Consider the following 15,653-nt stretch of genomic DNA (forward strand, 5'->3'; position numbering starts at 1 on the left):
ATTGAGAAATTTTGTTTTATGCGCAGGCATTTTGAGCACAAGGTACCGCGAAAATACCTTGTGCTCCAAGGAAGGTTCCCCAAGAAATTCAAATGTTTCCTTCAAATTGATAGGAAAACTAACGTTAAATAGCGCACAGTACAAAAGGGAAACAATATGCAGGTTCCGGCGAAGACGCATAGGAAGCCACTTGAGTCTTGAACGATATTCGGGACATGGTCATATTTTCGAAGTAAACATATTATGAACCGGATAGCAATAATACCTACAGTCACGGGAGTCGCTTTATTTTTATACAATAAAAAATAAAATTTATTATTTTTTAAAATTCATAAATTATTTAATAATACAAAATAATAAGGTTGGATCGTGTTTATGATAGTGTGTCATAATTGAACGATATCAATACCCATGGAAATATAACAGCCTAGATCTTTATTTTTTTTTATTTCTACAATTTAATACATGTATATTACATACAGGTATATTATATTTAAACCTCAACGAACACATAAGCCCATGTCCAGCAGTGGACTGAAACAAGCTAATGATGATGATGATTCCAACACCATTGATGCAATGAAGTTTAGTAGCTCGAAACTTAAATTAAATATTTTAAATCTATTTTAGATATAGTCGGTAGTCTTTGGTTACAAATAATAAATCTATATATGTATAATGAATTATATAATATAATATTTATAATTTCGTCGATGAAAATTTTTGATTTTGTTTGATGTAAAGTTACAAAATTCGGGGAAGTAGCAACTATTAGAGACTGAAAAATATACTTATATGTATTAACTGAAGGCTAGTTAATTATCAGTAAGGTAAAGTAACAATCTATGATGTCTTACTGCTGGGCTACTTACCTACTTCTGCCACTGTGATTTATCTGATATAAATTGCAGATGTACGTCCGATGAAATATTCAGGTTTACAAAAATTAAAAAAAAATAAAATTCAATGGCCAGGTTTTGAACCCGTAATCATCGGTTGAAATTCACATATTCCAATCACTGAGCTTCCAATCTCGGCTATACCTAGAAATAATTATTTTAAAAAAAAAATAGAATTAACTATATTTTGAAAAGAAAATTGAATAATAAACATTAACTATATGTATGTATATGTTATTTTTTTTTAATTAAAACTATACTTAAGTAGTTTTTGTGAAATATCTAATGTTGAAACGAGTGGCTAAAGTATCTTTACAAATTTCAGTAAAATCTATCCTATAATTTTCAAACAAACTAATTTCTCTTGTAACTTCTAATTAAAGCAATTATCTCTCTAATATCTAATTCAAGAGCGATGTCGTTAAATATGTTATCCTGATTAATATAATCCCTTAATTTACACGCAACGTACTCGCGCTTTTGTTGTTTATTGATTCGACGATAAGGTCTTTCAATTACAAATAGGTACCAACTACCGTTAGGGTCGCAAAATACTCTTAAATAATAATAATGAAACGCCTTTTTCAATTGAACCTTTAGATAATAAGTCGGACTAATAAAATCGAGTGTGAAGATAGAAGAAAACTATGACAATTAAAAAAGTCAGAATAATTTCTCATTTATTTTGTGGCCTAACATATAAATAAATTTTTTATTGACATTGTCATGTCATGATTTTTTAACTATACTTATATAATTTTAATTGAAATAATAATATTTAGTACTGCTTTGACTTTTAAATACGTTTTTTTTTAAATTGAAATAACATGTATGCAGTATGATTATTGATTCGGTTATCGACACCGTGTTGTGGCACTCCTGTCAATTCCGTCTCGTGGCGTGGTGAGGCGAGCTGGTACTGCCTGGCACGGAGATTTTTAACTGGAGAGAAAAACTGAGGACGAAGGACGGATTTGCTATTGAAAGTTAAAAGTAAGATATGTATCGAGTGGTTTTAATATAAGGGAAGTTAATGTGATGTGAGTTGTTTTATTTTAGTCAATTTAAAAGTTTATGAATTATTAACAAAATATTTATTAAAGACAATAGTAGTAGAAAAGATGCATTTCTGTTTCAAGGTGTCTCATTCGTTATGTATTTACTGTTATAAAACTAAATAGACTGATTATTATTAAATAAATTCATATTTATTTCTGTTTTAATAGCCAAAGACAACCCTTACTCCTTAGCAGCAGACGTACATTATTACTTCTAAACCTCTCGTCTGTATCTCTAAATGTAATTATATTGCTCGGTGCGCCGATCACTCCCTTGTGTATTTTTCATCTAATTACCAATAAATAACTTATTTTTTGTGTAACACAACTCGGAAATTGTTGAATGATGCAGACATTTTTATATCCTGTTAGTCGGAACCAACCACTTTGGAACAATAACTTACAGACCATTAAGTATTAAAAAAAAGTACTTTCGAAAGTTTTAAAAAAAATATCAAGAACTATTTATAAATATTATATATTACTTACAAACTTTAATTGGACTATTCAGCTGCTAAGTTTGAGGTACAAATTGTAAGACCTAAGTTTCTAAAAATTAGCAACAATCTTCTGTTTCTTATGGTCTAAGAACAAACCAATTATACCTATGGTATCGGTATGATTTTCTTATTGAGCAATTGAGAGCAATAAACACGATTTTATTACAATTGTAAATTTAGCCTTTAATGCAAAACAACGCAACCAGTTGTTAATATCGAATAAGATAACCTTAGAGTAGGAAATACGAGCCTGCTTTAGTACGAGTACTTTGTATCACGTGACTATTGGAAATACACGTTCATGTACAGTCGCCTGCAAATATCGCATTGTTATAAACGCGTAATATTTTTCTTTCTATCTTCGCTTTAAAAACTTTCAGGAGTATTAAACAAAGCTTATTTAAGAAAAACTAGAACGAAATAAGAATATAACCAGCCAGCGCTGAAAAAAAAATCAGTCACCATCAGATTTACAGCAACTACTAGGTAAGTACTGCTACTAACTCCTTTTTGCCAAAGTTAGAACCAGTCAAAAATCTTATACCCTCAATTATGGTTTTTCATAATGACTGTACTAAAATCTCAATACATAGGATTACGTTATACATCTACAATGTACATATATAGATTACAGCATCGTTACCAAAACAGTTTGAATCACAGCCGCTCTTATGTATTAGTTGTACAAAAAGCATTTGTAGGAATATACATTTGATAAAACATCTTGTTTTGTTAATGAAAAATTAAATAAATTACGTTTTTTAAGTGAAATACAACTTCCTCATTTTCCATTTTTTATTGCCCAACCCTGAACTATATTCAAGATTTAAAGTAAGTAAAGTTATGAATCAATTAGCAAATTGCACATTAATTATAAACAAATTTCAAAATATTACTTTTAATTAATAAAAAAAATCCCGTAACTGAACTTGATCGTCATAACATTAAAGCTTCTCTTCTTAAAATATATTTTATTAAAATACAAACATCAAACATATTTACTTTAATAATACCTAAAGCGAAATTGCAATTAATAGTTAACAATAAAAACAAGAGATAATAAAATCGACCTGTGCTCTAACATGTTTTCCGTGCACGTGAGCTTCTTATTTGCTGACAGTAATCACGGGGACTAGTAGGAGTTCGCCCTTTTGATATATATTGAACCCGCTCGCCAGACCCTAGAGACAGTGCCTGCTTACTCAACACCTTCACAAAAAATCCAAACAAAAATAAACTTTATGATACAGCTATAAAGTTTGTATTAACTAGACTATATATTTTATAACGCAATGGCTATCGAATTTTAACAACAACAGAAAGTCTTGTACTTGTAATTTCTAATGCAAGATTATAGGAAAAACAAAACAAAGTATATACGTACATACGAAACATTTAAGCTTATAAACGAACCCAAAGAGATCCGATATCATTACGAATATCCGGAAATCTCGCCACACCGCAAACATGGTCATACCATAAATAGTCCGACTTAATGTTAGCCCACCTCTATATATTTTTATCTTGCGTCTACATCACACATTGAATTTTTATGTAGGTAAAGGATTGCAATAAAATTTACTTACTTTGAGGCATAATAACCGAACCAAAACGGCATAGTGAATATACGTAGATCTTTTCAAAGATCGCGGTTCATATTTGGGCAAGCCCCATGAGTTTTATTATGGTGTCTGATGTGTAAAATAATCGTCAGAAAACCGGCACAACTCATGGTGAATGTTAAAAAACTATCATCTCGTAGTGGAACAGCATATAGAAATAAGTTCCAAACTGCTACTTCAGACGAGAGGAGGCCGTCGCGTCGCCGGTAGCGAACTATTTATGAGCTGTTAATATGCTGAAATATAACGTAAGAATGTTACTTATTTTTTTAAATGTACACGTACAAAAATATTCGAAACTAAACTGCTGAAAATATATAATTATGTTTAGTAACTATTTTAAATTATTAATACATAATGATGACCTTAAGGTAATTCTTATTTATATAAAGTACTATGTGTGTCCATAAGACTAGTTGCAATTCCAACAGCATATTTTAATGAGTACCATTTATATAATTTACAAAACATAGGTATATATTTTGACCAAAACAATAAAATATGTTCCAGTAAAACACTTTACGACGTATATTTTAATGATTACGGTTTGATGTTTGTGCGTTATTCCAGGAGTTCGTGCGAACCTCGACGGTTTTTCTATCTTATGGGTGAGTAATAAAAAAGATCGCACGCAATCATATTTTATCGACAAGGCTATTTTTCGCAAGAGGATCTCTCCTTCCGCAGTTTATACTCTTTTTATCAAATGCCTCCATATCCTCCTAGCTACATAAAACTGCGTGTTAACAATAACAAGACTCCAGACGACACGACTTTATTGAGACAGCTTTTGATTATTGAGCTCGCCTATGATTTATTCTCAAATTTTTATGAAATCATAATTGTTATTCATATAAGTCAGTGACTTATATGTACATAGTATATTTTCCATGTCTTATTATGCAATGTGATATGACGATGATGTCCTCCTGACTGATTGCAGTCACGCAGAATATAATATTGTATTATACATATGTAGGCCAGCTTAGAATCATTTGCTTTTATTGCGCCATAGGAGGGTCACCAGATGGAAAGTGACTACCACCGCCCATGAAAATCTGCAACACCAACAATTAATCCAAACAATTCCTCAGAACATTCCCGGTGAGAAATGCGGTAGAAGATGCAAAGTGATCCAACATCCCTCACTAATAATCCGATGGGACGGCAAACCGACATAACGGCAAGAGTTTAGAAGCAGGCTTTCGAGGCACGGGGTTGGAAAAAAAGAGAACTAAGTCTGCCAACTTCCAAACTTCTTTTTGCTTCTGAGAATTCGTATAAAGTGTAAATTTTGAAGTCATAACAAACGAAACCATCGCAGCGCACATAAACTATGAACACAATTTTACTTACTTACGTCGTTTTAAAAAAAGCAATATAAATATATTGGTTACTAGTTGTCACCCGTGCCTTTGCTCTTTTTAGGGTTTTCTTTTCAGGTTTTTGGCATAAAATAGTAGCCTACATCCTTCCTTTAAGTCCAAAATCGATTCATACCTAATTTACATTTAGACATTTAGACAAACAGACAAGCAGAGTATTATTTGAATTTATAATATTAGAATGGATTTGTACTTTTCAATTAAAAAAATAATATAATTATATTAATCGTTATATTAACAACACAGCTTATCAGAAGCGTAGCATTAGCCTGGACATTATTTATACAGTATTTACCCACAAAGTCCATGATATCATCCGCCCACTGCTTCTTTGATCTACCTATCTTCTGCGTTTGGCCCTGACTAATTCGTTGTAACGTGCCATGTCTATTTCCATTTGCAAGAGTATTAAAGATCATCTATGAGTTTGGTCCGTTTTCTCATATCTTCACTTCGGATTTATTGTTGTAGTTATTGTTTTAGTTTTAATATACTCATTACCAAGGAACTTTTTGAATGTTTGGAATGTTGAAATTTTATATTTATTCTATTTGTATATGATTGGTTCCCATATACTATGACTTCGAAAGGATACAAGATAACAATTACTCCTCTTTGTATAAATAATAAATTCAGATTGTAGTTACCGAAAAATCTTTTAGGTGCAATTAATCCTTCTGTCTATATTCTCGTCATAATTATTTGTATCAAATGACATTTGTTTTCCAACACAGATATACACATTTACAGAATCAACCCAGTTGCTCAACGAGTATATTTCTCTTCTAGTATTCGTCATGATTTTGGTTTTACCTTGTACATATGTAGGCCTACTTTTTTGCTTCTATTTTACAGAGTATGCGTCATTTGTTTGAGCTCAGCTGTTTATGCAAAGAGGTAGATGCCGTCAGCAAAACTAATGTGGCTTAAAATCTATTGTCATCTTATTATACAATAAACATTGATTACATTGATACATATTTATTTATTTATTTTATTTAAATGATTTATTGACCACCATAAAGTTAATGGGACAAAAGGCGGACTTAATGCCTGAAGGCATTTTCTGCTAGTCAACCTTTAGGTCAAACAGAAAAACCATGAAGGCGGTAATTAAAAATTAATTGACAATATATAACAATATATGCACATACTTATATAAAACTACATAAAAAAACATATACATACATATCCATATAGTATCTACAATATAACTATTGATATATACTGTCTATCGTAAAAACATATATATAATATAACAATAGTTAATTTAATAATAATAGTGCATAACAGAAATCACAAGAGCTAGGAGCTTTCTGACAATATGTGCTTACGTAGACGAGTTTTAAAAGTAAATAGCAGGTAGCTTTTCTAATTTGTTCGGGTACTTTGTTCCATAATCGGACAACTTGAACAGAGTAGGAATTAGAGACGAAACCGGAAGTGTGAGTAGGGACAGTAGGGAAAGAAGGTAAGAATCCTTAGAACGTAGTTGAAGATTGTGGTTATCACAAAGAAATTTGAATTTGCCTTTCAAATAATCGGGAGAGAGAGGATCAAAGAGAATAGAGAAAAGAGATGAAAGTAATCGGAAGTCTCTACGTTGTCGAATTGTAAACCATTTTAGTTTATCACGATACTGAGAGATATGGTCGAACTTACGAAGACAGAAAATGTAACACAAAGAGTTATTTAAGAGACGATCAAGTTTATCCAGTTGATTTTCGTTGAGATCCTAATAACTTACGCCTGCGTAATCAATTATGGGAAAGACCAAAGCGTGCACAAGGATAGTCTTAGTCTTGATGGGAAGGAAATTTCGAAGTCGATTCAAACACCATAACGTGGCTGTAACTGAGCGACTCATATGAGAGATATGCACAGACCAACTGAATGTGGAATCAATATGTAGAATTGAACAAAACGGGCGGTAAAGATGTTAAGCTCAGATTGGTGATAGGGCGAGAACTCCCAATAACGATCGCCTGACATTTTGATGGATTAACCTTTATACCGAATTTTTGAGAGCAAGTATTTACACTAGCTAGGTTATTATTAATAGTTGCAACAGCATCATTTATGTTATCCAACTTGGTTTGACAGTAGAGCTGCAAGTTGTCGGCGTACAAACGATAAGAACAGTTGATGTAAGTTGTGAGGAAATTTATAAACAGAGAGAAAATAAGAGGAGATAAAATGCTACCTTGTGGTACGCCAGTATGAAGGTCAAACCAATCGGAGAGCAATTGATCCAATCTAACTGCTTGCTGGTGGCCGCGAAGATATGATGAGAACCACTCCAAGACTAATGGCGAAAACTTGAGATGCTCGAGTACAGCAAGGACAACATCATGGTCAACCATGTTAAAAGCATTAGAGAAGTCGATTAAGACTAAAACGGTGACCATTCTATTCTCCATACCATTCCGAACATCCTCCGTAACCTTCAGAAGAGCCTTAGTAGTACTATGATCGGGCCGAAAACCCGACTGAAATGAACTAAGGATATTGTTACTTGTTTGTAAACTGTATGCTCAAGAATTTTCGATATAAAGGGCAGGATCGAGATAGGTCTAAAATCAGTTAACTGGCTAGGTTTAGAGACTTTAGGAAGAGGAATGACAAAAGCCTTGCGCCAATTTATAGGGAACATCCCGGATGATATGGAAAAGTTAACAATGTGAGTGATAGTGGGCAGGACTTCATTTACAATAGATGTAATCATCAGACGATTGATACCATCAAAACCAGTAGCATTTGACTTAATTGTAAATAAAATTTTACGAATTTCATCATCAGTTATAAAAGACAAAGTTATCACTTGAAGCAACGGACATGGACCTGATTTCAGAAATAGTCGTTAATTTAATATCTGAACACAAAGGCGTGGTTGAGGAAAAATGTTAATTTAAAACATTAGGAGAAAGTGTTGAGACAACAACTTTTCCTTCACGCTTGTTTAAGCCCATGGTTTGAAGCATTTGAAATGTTACTGTGACAGTAATGGCGCTTTGCTGTTCTCACCATCATATTACACCTGTTACTATCAATGTTCAGCACTTCTTTCATTTTTGTATCTCCTGAATGCACGATCCATTTTCGAAAAATTGCGCATTCACACAGTTGGAGGTTTCATTTTAGGGGGTCTTAGCTTATAAGCCAATTATAAGAGATCGTGTCGAGAAAATCCGGGAGCCAGTAATTGTCCATGTTTAAAGACATCGTCGATAGAGGAAATCAAAGTCACGTCTAACCAAGTATCAGGAGCATCCGAATTATGATGAGCGGGACCAAAAGGAAGAATGTAAAGAGCGATTGATTTTAAAAAGTTAGAGAGACGAAGAGAGCAAGTAGTAGATTTTAAAAGGTCAGTGTTCAAATCTCCCATGACAATAATATGTGAATAATCCGAAGACAGCGATTCAAGGACGGGTTCTAATGAATTAAAATAATCACAGGTCGGAGGGCAATAAATAACTCCATAACAACTTTAATGCCCTTTAGTTGGACTTCACGAAAAATGAATTCAGCTGTGAAAGAAAAAGCAGAAGGAGAGGTACATAATATGGCTACATACTGTTTTATATCACATAAACATTTGTATAATATAGTTGATTATTAATCCTTAGCCATAATTTTCATACACCCAATCACTCCACGCTTTCAAAGAAGATATTTCAGCTTTGTATTTGATTTGGACTGTATATTGCAAACTGCACTAAAAGTTTTTTGCTCCACAATAGTACTTTTTTAGTATATAATACATTATATAATACTAATCATGCCTTAGGGCAGTGTGCTATACTATCACTATTCTCTGATAACCCCTCGTCGGCGTTCCGTTTTAAATCAATAAGTTGAATATATAGTATAAAATTAAAATGGAGTTGATCAGGGGAATTAAATATTATACGTAACGACACATTAATCAAGAACTCTTTTTGTACAAAATGTATCAGAACTATCAGGAAATCGCATGGAATAGTAATCTAAAGTTTGTTTATCTTTACTTGTTCTGCCATTCAAATCTAGACTTGAATTACTCGTCACTGACTATAATATTTGTTTGTATATTGTTATTTAAGTAGAATATCTTGGTGTTCAATCATACTACATATAAAATCCATATAAAATCGGGATTAGGTTTACTCGTTTACTTTATTGCTAGTATAATAATATAATTAGTAAGTGTGTAAGGGTTGGACAGCGCTAAAGTTTAAAAAAAATAACCTAAAAATTATATACAAGAAGTTCCTATATTCACACTTCAAAACTATATTCACGACATTTATTAGTCACGTATAAAGTTATAAATTTTGCGCTAGAAAATTATGTTTACAATATTAGGGAGTTTCGAGGAAACGTGACCTCGCGCTGCGGGAACAGGTAGTAACACAAGCAATAATTCAATCAAACGTGGCTTAACCGACCTCTCTCCATGTTTACTAAACACCCTCTTATAGGACGTTGCAATGACAACCTTATTCTGGCCGCATAAGATCTCTCGCATCTTAATTATTACCGTCGGTCAGTCACTCGAATATGACCCTTAAAAATTGGAGGTTTAAATTCAATTTCATTTACTGTGTACATTTTATAATCTCATTTCTTAAAGTAACAGAAACCTAAATTCAGTGTAGTGGGCTTTAGTGATGAATGCATACACATATTTAGTAGTATTTGGTCATTGTATGATGATCGCGACATGCAGAGACGAGGATAAAATTTCGAAAGGTAAATTTGTATAAGGTGAAAATGTTATTGTTACTATAAATAATATGTAAATATATATAGTAATAATCCAATTTCTTGGGCCCATACATGCCTTGAAGTTCTCATCTTTTGTAGCTTAAAAAATATTCAGAGAACAAGAATCTTTCTTCCTTACCTGAAATAAATTGTATTTTTCTAATTCAAGTGTATAAAGTTAGAATTGTGGTGAGTCTAGGCCATCAGTAGCCCCTTGGGGGCTGTAATGGATCTGTGAAAACGACTGAAAAAGAACTTGAGAAGTCTTGTGTCCACTATTAGATTTATTTGCCGTAGATTCTCGCTAATATCTAAAGGAAATTCTGGCAAAAGTATTTTGTATGAACATTAAATTTTCACATATGAACAAAAAAACAAAGACAAGGCTTTTTAATACAGGTTTATCGTAGTATTATTATTTGTCACAGCATGCTACTGGCCAAACGAAATTTATGAACCATGTTTCGGTGGCTGTGCTGAAATATCTTGCGACAACCCACGTAACCACCTTCGGCCCTGCTATCCTTATTGTGAACCTGGCTGTGTGTGCGAGGATCCCTACGTGCGAGACGATCGGACGCACCAGTGTGTTTTGCCACAGGACTGCTCTCCGTACGTATTAAACGTTTTATAAAATTTCACAATCCAAGTTTATTTTAAGATGCATAAAAAGTATTTTACAAAAATTCTTAATATAATAAAGTATACCACGAAATCACTCACAGTAAAATAGAGTAATAATAAATATAGAATACCAAAAATTTGTTTCATGCTATTAAAAAAATAATAATTTCAGAACTCAAATGGGAATACCAGTCCCGAGCAGGAGATCTAGCAAATCTGCAGTAATTGCGAAAAATAATGGCAGAATACAAAAACCTCATCACAAACAAGATGATGTACGCGAATTTAATGGTGTTCCTTTCAATCAAGTTGACGATTTTAAACGAGCTGAGGAAGTGTCACGAATGGGGAATTATTTTAACATTGTCATTGCTCCACCGCCCATAAAATCATTACAACCACGAAAAACTTTACACAGTGATACACAAAAATTAACTGCTAAACAAATATAATTTAATAATTAAAAAAAAACAAACCAGTTTTATTTTACATTTATTATAATAAACAGAACTAATCGATCCAAGACAATTAATTGATAATCATTGAATGATCCTATTAAATTAAGTACGTGTACATAATGTTTAGTTTCTTATTAAACAACATCAGATATTTTACTTTACTTTATATTTTATTTGTACGAACGATAATACATGAGCACAAACAAAATATTAAAGCCAAGGCATTCGACACAACATAGGTATAAGTACTTTGCAAACGTAGTAGTACCGACGTTTTATGTCTTTTCGTTAATCATAAACAATTGTTGCAGACTAGTTCTTTTATCAAACAATCGAGCCTAAATTGGCTTGATTAGGCACTACTAATTCGCAGTAATTTAAAACGGAAAACCAGAATTGATAAACGTCATGTTATAATTCTCATTGTTGATCAAAGAAATGAGAGGTTTATTAGTGTTATCATTTTTGCTTTGTAAGTGAATGGATTAAAACTTTAATATTTGTTTCTGTTATAAGAAGTTTCTACTATAAAAATATTTTTACGTATTTAGATGACTTCATTGCGTACGCGTTTAGACAAAATGGTTACGACTATGATTATCCAGAGGGTATGAAAAGACATTCCTTTGCCGATGAAAGGCGAAATTGGAGGAAGAAAGCATTGTCAAAACCTTTTGAACAGGAATACAATGACTGGGACGAAAGAAAATATGAACACGACATTCCAGGATATTTGGATGATTTAAACAATAAACATTTTGTAGGAACAGACAGACAACGAGACATAGAGCCTTCAGAATCATTATACAGAGGACAGAGGCGTTACGAAGACGGAGATAACGTCAAATTGGTACCTAAAATGAGGAGCGCGGAAATGGGACACTCGACTCATTACTTGTAATTACTTTTGATAATACTTGATTAATGTAATTTTATGATTTTTTAGTATAACATGTATTATACTAATTTGATGTACGTGTAGTAAATCCTGGATACTGGATATTATATATTCGCTACTAGATTCTACAAACGTTTTAACTTTAATCTCAGCTGTGTTTAATAGTTTTAAGAGAGAGAGTAACCACCATATTTCGACAAATGAAGAGACTGACTACATTACTTTTAGTTTTGGAGTAATTAAAACATTGACATTATTTTGAATACTATAAGAAACAAAGTAATTCTAATTTAATTGTCCCAGAGATAAGGATAACGAAAAGAAAGTGCCGTATACGATGACCTGTGAGAGACTACATGAAAGGTAGCGTAGAGTAGTCAATAACATTTTACAATCATTATTCCGATATATATAAAAAAAATGGATTTTGTATATTTAATTTAAAATTCGTAAATCTGCAATTTATAATGTCATCAGTTTATGTTACCAGCAGATACGAGTCCTGTTTCGCTGGTTGCGCCGCGGTAACATGCGACAACCCCCGCGAGCGACTGCGTCCTTGCTACCCCTTTTGCGAGCCGGGCTGTATATGTATCCAGCCATACGTACGAGACGATAGAACACATAAGTGTGTATTACCTGAAGACTGCACCAAGTATTACTTTTTATAATTAATATATTTAAAATGCGATTAGCGTGGACGCCTAGCAAACTACGTTATCTTTACAGAGGCCTCAAAGGAATTCCCGACCTCGGCGACGACGCCTAGCGAGAATAAATAAACGTAATTGATATATACAAACACGCAGCCTTCAGAATCCAGTGTTACAATATAAGGATCATGTTACAGCCTCAGTGTTACATTGTGATACTTGTTCTTTTGTTATGAACATTTATCTATATTCGTTATATACTATAAATATAATAATATTATTGCTGATACGATAACTGTATAATGTATTTTATTTAATACATAAATAACAATTACTTTTCAAAAAGTTTAGAGATTGTAACACTGCGTTCATAAAATAACTAGCACTTCCAATCGTGGCTGCGCCTATGTAAAGGTATGTGAAGTATATATATATTAATAGACACTTTAAACGGATCCATTAGATCTAGTTATTTTATGAACGTAGAGTCATCCATAAAAATTAAATTTTGTAAAGTTCTATTTTTGAATACAAACCATGAGTACATTATATAATATAAGTCTCCTCTAAAGTATACAGATATGTTATATTTAAAGCTGTACGTTGTTATGCTTTCAAATATGATAATAAAGGATACATGACGTCTAAGCATATAATTAAGAAAAAAAAAACATGAATGACTTCAACACTAAAGAATAGGAAGTTCGTTTGACACTCTTATCAACGAACAATACAACATTGTTAACAGTATACCATTGTTCAAGACTATGTATCGACTAGTTTTTCCAAATCTAACAATAATTGTAAACGTGCGTGAGAATATTGATTAGATTACTAATAATAATAAAATATTTGTCAATTTATTTATTTTTCACTGCAAGTAATACATAAAAAAAAAACTTGTTATGGTTCTTTGGTGCTACGATTTTTTCAGCTTTAGTAAACACTAATGTGGAAACAGAGCATTTTGATTTTGCTTCAATACTTAAATCTCGCATATGTATTTTGTGATGGAACGTATGGTAAAGTTGTACTTATTACGATGTTCTAAATTCATAATTAATAATGATAAATTTATGACCTCGTACTTGTGAACAGAATGTGGAGAACACGGCAGATTTGAATACTGTATTGACGAAATTCCTGGCTGTGTAATCGGTTGCCACTGCCATCCAGGATACTACTTTGATAGCGATACTAAAATATGTGAACCAAAGTAAGTTATAACTTTCTATTTTCAAATTAAGATCTTTACTGTTTATTTCAATTATTTTGCGTTTTTTTCATACATTTACTTTGTTTACACCTACAACAGCTCTAAGTTAATTGAGCATCATAGGCGTCATTATGTAGTCGAACCTACTCGAAGCCATATTATGACTCCAAGTCAAAACTTCGTAACAAGCCCGGTTGCTACTACAAGTAAAATTGACGGCGCAATTGATGAAATAAGCAAAGACACTGAAGATTTAGGGGACTGGATTTATAACCAGTTCTTCAAAACAATAGAGAATCAAGTTATAAATAGCACAAATAATCAAAATACGTTGACAAGGCGGAGTGCTTCAGCAAAATCAATAAAAACACCAAAAAGAAGAAAAAAGACAAAAAAACGTAGAAAAAGCAAACACAAAGTAAAGGAACAAAAACTTACGGCGATGATAGAAAATGACAGCGTATTCGATATATCTTCTAATTCCAAGTCAGAGTCTAGTGACTCTACGAGTAGCTCGAGCGATTCCTCGTTAGAATACGAAAGATATTATAAACGTCACGATGATGACGATGAACATGGACATAAGAAGATCGTTATGATTAAAAAGAAACCAAAGCAGAACTTACCTAACTTTATTTTCCTACCGAATTTAGAGACACCATTCTATCCTCCAGTGGGTTTACCTCCACCACCAATTCCTATGTATCCGATGGTACCCGTACCCCCTATGGTACCATTTTTTCATGTTGAAGGTTGGTATTGATAACATATTAAATTATTTTTAAATGAAAAACATCAAACATTATATACAACAATAAAATAATTAAACTATTTCCTAGAAATAGAAACAACAGCCGCACCTGATAAAACTACAACAGTCTCTACAACGACTGAAGAAACTCCACCAGAGATCAATATATTAACTGAACCGCCTGAACAAAAAGCACCGTAAATCTAAAAATATATTTTGTTAATTTCATATTTTCTTTATAATATTTAGTTCTTGTATTGTTAATTGACAAAGAATATCGAATATATTATATTGTACATTTTAATTAATTCCAAATTATTTTTTGTTCGTCTAACTCTTATGAGATAAATTAGTAACGCTTAAAATTTATTTCAGGGAAAAATTAAGACATCTAGATAAAATGATAAAAAATGAATCAAAACCTTCAAAATATGATAAAACAGAAAAGAATTTAAGGTATTATTCATACAAATAGAAAATACAAACAAAAATATTTTAATATAATATACAAAAATAATTTGCAGATCGATGAAAACGATGTCTCCGAGTCGTCAAAAATTCGTAAGTGATATTTTTAATAGAATATTTAATATATATTACGTAACGCATTGAGTTTTTTTTTTATATATATAGATACAACGTCTTAAACAAAAGATGCAGAATCATTCTGCTAAATCATTGAGGCCTCCATGGATGAAAAATAAAAACACAATATCTAATTCATTTATGAAACAAGATGATAATCATGAATATCCATATCTTGAAAATATACCTGATTCATATATGATTAATGATATAAAACCAAATACAAGAGATGATGGACCAGCTCTATCAGAAAAC

At 32.2% G+C, this 15,653-nt stretch overlaps 3 protein-coding genes across 3 annotated transcripts; all 3 read left to right on the forward strand.

The window, feature by feature from the left end:
• Positions 1–10,116: 10,116 nt before the first annotated feature.
• LOC125070120 lies at positions 10,117–11,289 on the forward strand. Its single transcript, XM_047679821.1, has 3 exons — positions 10,117–10,198; positions 10,642–10,825; positions 11,010–11,289. Exons 1-3 carry the CDS (start codon positions 10,117–10,119, stop codon positions 11,287–11,289), a joined length of 546 nt encoding a protein of 181 aa, XP_047535777.1.
• A 444-nt stretch (positions 11,290–11,733) lies between these two features.
• On the forward strand, positions 11,734–12,962 carry LOC125070074. Its single transcript, XM_047679766.1, has 5 exons — positions 11,734–11,767; positions 11,847–12,192; positions 12,497–12,556; positions 12,687–12,848; positions 12,923–12,962. Exons 1-5 carry the CDS (start codon positions 11,734–11,736, stop codon positions 12,960–12,962), a joined length of 642 nt encoding a protein of 213 aa, XP_047535722.1.
• An 833-nt stretch (positions 12,963–13,795) lies between these two features.
• Positions 13,796–15,014, forward strand: LOC125070121. The gene is made up of 4 exons (XM_047679822.1): positions 13,796–13,868; positions 13,945–14,062; positions 14,162–14,814; positions 14,902–15,014. Exons 1-4 carry the CDS (start codon positions 13,796–13,798, stop codon positions 15,012–15,014), a joined length of 957 nt encoding a protein of 318 aa, XP_047535778.1.
• Positions 15,015–15,653: the final 639 nt, after the last annotated feature.

The sequence above is a fragment of the Vanessa atalanta genome, chromosome 16 (genome assembly GCF_905147765.1).
Source record: "Vanessa atalanta chromosome 16, ilVanAtal1.2, whole genome shotgun sequence".
Classification (NCBI taxonomy): Eukaryota; Metazoa; Arthropoda; class Insecta; order Lepidoptera; family Nymphalidae; genus Vanessa; species Vanessa atalanta.

Coding starts and splice junctions, on each gene's coding strand:
- LOC125070120 (XM_047679821.1), top strand. CDS start 10,117: ATGAATGCATACACATATTTAGTAGTATTTGGTCATTGTATGATGATC. Junction 10,199..10,641: donor CGAGGATAAAATTTCGAAAG/GTAAATTTGTAT, acceptor TATTTGTCACAG/CATGCTACTGGCCAAACGAA. Junction 10,826..11,009: donor TTGCCACAGGACTGCTCTCC/GTACGTATTAAA, acceptor TAATAATTTCAG/AACTCAAATGGGAATACCAG.
- LOC125070121 (XM_047679822.1), top strand. CDS start 13,796: ATGTGGAAACAGAGCATTTTGATTTTGCTTCAATACTTAAATCTCGCA. Junction 13,869..13,944: donor ATTTTGTGATGGAACGTATG/GTAAAGTTGTAC, acceptor ACTTGTGAACAG/AATGTGGAGAACACGGCAGA. Junction 14,063..14,161: donor ACTAAAATATGTGAACCAAA/GTAAGTTATAAC, acceptor CACCTACAACAG/CTCTAAGTTAATTGAGCATC.
- LOC125070074 (XM_047679766.1), top strand. CDS start 11,734: ATGAGAGGTTTATTAGTGTTATCATTTTTGCTTT. Junction 11,768..11,846: donor AGTGTTATCATTTTTGCTTT/GTAAGTGAATGG, acceptor TTACGTATTTAG/ATGACTTCATTGCGTACGCG. Junction 12,193..12,496: donor GGACACTCGACTCATTACTT/GTAATTACTTTT, acceptor TAATTGTCCCAG/AGATAAGGATAACGAAAAGA.